General features: G+C 41.9%; 1 protein-coding gene across 1 annotated transcript in view; it reads left to right on the top strand.

Moving 5' to 3' along the window:
- LOC108784854 (transient receptor potential cation channel subfamily V member 6-like) overlaps nucleotides 1-2817 on the top strand; it is a 52989-nt gene extending 50172 nt beyond the window's left edge. Inside the window, exons 13-15 of the mRNA XM_018553796.1 lie at nucleotides 1172-1440; nucleotides 1575-1681; nucleotides 2346-2817. Of these exons, the coding sequence (XP_018409298.1) occupies nucleotides 1172-1440; nucleotides 1575-1681; nucleotides 2346-2817 (848 nt within the window). The remainder of the gene's footprint in view (nucleotides 1-1171; nucleotides 1441-1574; nucleotides 1682-2345) is intronic.
- Nucleotides 2818-3531: the final 714 nt, after the last annotated feature.

Here is a 3531-nt window from a genome sequence, read left to right as displayed (position 1 = left end):
GGGGGGGGAGGCTGGTCTTGCCTAGAGTGCAAAATAGTCTAGCACCAGCACTGTCCATAATATATGCAAAAATTAAAATCCAACAGAGATAGTGGAAACTCCTCATAATAGCCACAGTGGGAATGCAGATCTTGGAACTTAGTGTGGAGATCTCACCAATAAAGTCCCTGAGAGATAGAAGAAAGTACCATGTGGTTGAACCATCTAACATCTAACAAATACTGAAATGTTAGTTTTGAATGGGCTTGCTCTTTGATTCCATATTTTTTATTTTTACAAATTTCATTTTTTATATCCACACATTGCTAAACCTCTCCAGTCCCCACCACTCCCTACAATGCGGCTACCAAGTTTGAATGCACCAGAATGCATGTAAGCCTTATTTTAAAACGGGTTTTTAAGAAAACGAAATTGTGTTTCCTCCTTTGCAGCCGAATGTTGGATAACGCCTACTTTATATGTGTTACATGTCTCCATTCGCATTGCATAACCTAAAATGTTTTCAATCTTTCCAGTGTCCCTAAATAATCACATTGCAAGTTATTCTGGACCATACAAGCTGTCTATAGAGCCCTGTGTATAAATCTGCTCCAAGGAAACAACTAGAAATGTTAGAAAAAAAATTCTGGGAAGTTTTTAGTTATGCTGCGTGGATGGGAACACATATAATAAACACGTAGTGGGAGCAGGGGGCATCGTTATAATGAGGCAGCCTTAGCCAGTTGCCTCAGGCAGCATCTCATTGGGGGGCAGTCGAGTGGTGTGGGGTCGGCCACAGCGTCCCAGGTTGCTAAGAGCTCCTAGCAACCGGTGACGCTCTCTCTGGCATTCTGCCCAGCTCACGATCATCGCTGGTTGCCAAGAGCTAAGTAGGGGCGCCTCAGCTATGGCTTGTGCCCTGCCGAGCTCCTGGCAACCAGTGACATCAGTAAACTGGACAGTATGCCAAACAAAGGTGCTGAAAGCTCACCACCCCTGAACCCACAACCCCCCTACCCAAATCCCGGGAACTGCATTGCCTCAGGCTGCAAAAACCATAGGGACAGCCCTGAGTGAGAGTTTTCCAAATATGGCTGTGAAGTTGGCATTATAATGTATACGTTTCTTCTTCTATATTAAATGTAACTGATCACGTGCATTGATCTGTCTCCTTGTGTTTTCCTTCTGCCAGCATTTTACATCATATTCCAGACAGAAGACCCCAGCCAGTTAGGACATTTCTACAACTACTTAATGTCTCTCTTCAGTACCTTCGAGCTGTTCCTCAATGTCATCAACTCCCCTACCAACTATGCCGTGGACCTTCCGTATATTTTCCACGTTGTATATTTTGCCTTCACCATCATTGCCAACCTCCTGATGTTGAATCTGCTGATCGCCATGATGGGGGACACTCATTGGAGGGTGGCACAGGACAGGGATGAGCTGTGGAGGGCTCAGGTACTGTAAGCATTGATATCTGAGGATCTTTGGACATATATACATATGTGTCTTGGAAATTATTTTAAACTCTAGTTGAAGTTAGTCACCATCATAATAAAGACATTCATTTACCCGGTCTCTCATTTTATCAGGTTGCTGCCACCACAGTGATGTTGGAGCGAAAACTCCCAAGAAGCCTTTGGCCTCGATCAGGCGTTTGTGGCACAGAATATGGCTTAGGAGACCATTGGTACTTACGGTGAGTTGAATTGCTGTAGTGGGCTTTTTACATTGTATTTCTTTTTTTTAAACTATGCTTTGCAAAAATCTCCAGTATGTATTTTAAGAGAATCAATCGGGTCCTCTGAACATTCAGTTTCAGTTATGATAATTGTGCAGACTTCCATTGTTAGCAGGATGAATGGAATCTTTGGGTGCCACTCCAGATGTTAGCTGTACACATTTGCATACATTCACACATTTTTGTGTTGGTATACTTATCATTGTTCGGTCCAGCTGACATGCCCTGAGAACACACTGCAGGCTTTGTCTATGGGTGCTACAAGAAATCTCCTTTTCATATTTTTTTGAGGGAGTAGATTGTCTTCGTTTTGCTTCCCCATGCAGAAAGTGTTACCAGAAGTTGGGCACTCGCTACCCCTTGTAGAGAGTGCCACCAATACACCAGTCATTTAAAAATGATTGTGTAATAGTTATGGGTAACTAAATGCCACTAGTTTTAGAACCATACCCACAGATGTTGCACATTTAGATACAAAGACAGGTGCATTGTACAACCACCACTTGCAGATAAAGGGACCACCATAGCATAGAAGAAGGGAATTATTGTAGAATTACATTTTTTTTAAAAGCACATTTTCTTAAAAGACAAAACATTCCAACCTAATATTTTGTTACTACAGGGTTGTGGTAAGAAAGGACCTCAGTCAGCAGAAGATCCGTCGTTATGTCGAAGCATTCCAAGGACCAGAGGAAAACCATCACTTGGACAAGCACTTATCAAATGGCTTAAAGCTAGACCAAACTTTAAAGCCAGGTCTGCCTAAAGTAATGGTGACTGAAGTGGACACCCATGAACCACCAAGAACTTCACATGAGGCACTAAGGACTTCTCAGACAGCAAATGGGTTACTACATGAGGACGCAGCCAGGACACAAAGTGCTCCACATATGACTCACTTGGACATACCACGTGTATACATGGAACCATCTAGTTCAGGACTTCAGTGTTTAGGACGTGAAGTGCCAGTGGTTAGGAAGGCCAGTGGACGTGGCTGGAAAATCTTAAGGTCAGTTCCCGTAAAACGATTACAGGGGCACACTTCCCAAAACATCCAGGGTGATGATGACGAGGAGGAAATACACCATGTTTGAACCTTGCATTGGTTTGGTGTAGCTTATTAGACACTTTATGCTTAATAAATGTTCATCATTCCCTGGGGCAAGAGCCTCGCCATGAAGGAAGACCAGATCTGTCTTCTTGAAAACCTAAACTCAATGAGTTGGCTTATACTTTTAATGGAAAACAACTTGTGTTAACCTTCTGCCAGTATTGGTCATACTTTGAGTAGAGGATATAGACATTACAAACTTTTAAATATGCAAAAGATCCAGAAACTGGTCATTGCGCAAGACGCAACCTTGTTTTGTGATCTGATTTTCTATAACTGCCGTAAAAGCTATGAAGCTTTTAATGCAAATATATTGTCTTATATGTGTATGTATATGTGTAGCAGGAGTTTTTACGGTAACTTTCAACAGGAATTAACAATGTTTTATGTTATTTATCTGCTAACGGTGATAGAACTGTGACAAGTATAAGGGTATGAAACCTTGTATCACTAACTGTGAAAACCCTTACTAATGCACTGAACATTTTATAAAGAGTGTCACTTGTGCCAGCTAATGTTTCAGGTTTTTCTAAATCTCTGGTGCTCAACCGGTGGTCCGGTGGTCTTGTGTGGCCATTGGTCATTTATTGTGCGGTCCTTAGGATCGCTGAAGATGGTAGTGTGTGTTTTGCTGCTGAATACAGTAAAGGAAAATAATTATTTGGATTGTCTTGTAGTTGTTACATTGTGTGGTTAA

Source organism: Nanorana parkeri, unplaced genomic scaffold (genome assembly GCF_000935625.1).
Source record: "Nanorana parkeri isolate BGI_ZX_2015 unplaced genomic scaffold, ASM93562v1 scaffold130, whole genome shotgun sequence".
Classification (NCBI taxonomy): Eukaryota; Metazoa; Chordata; class Amphibia; order Anura; family Dicroglossidae; genus Nanorana; species Nanorana parkeri.
This window is presented reverse-complemented; position numbering and strand designations above follow the sequence as displayed.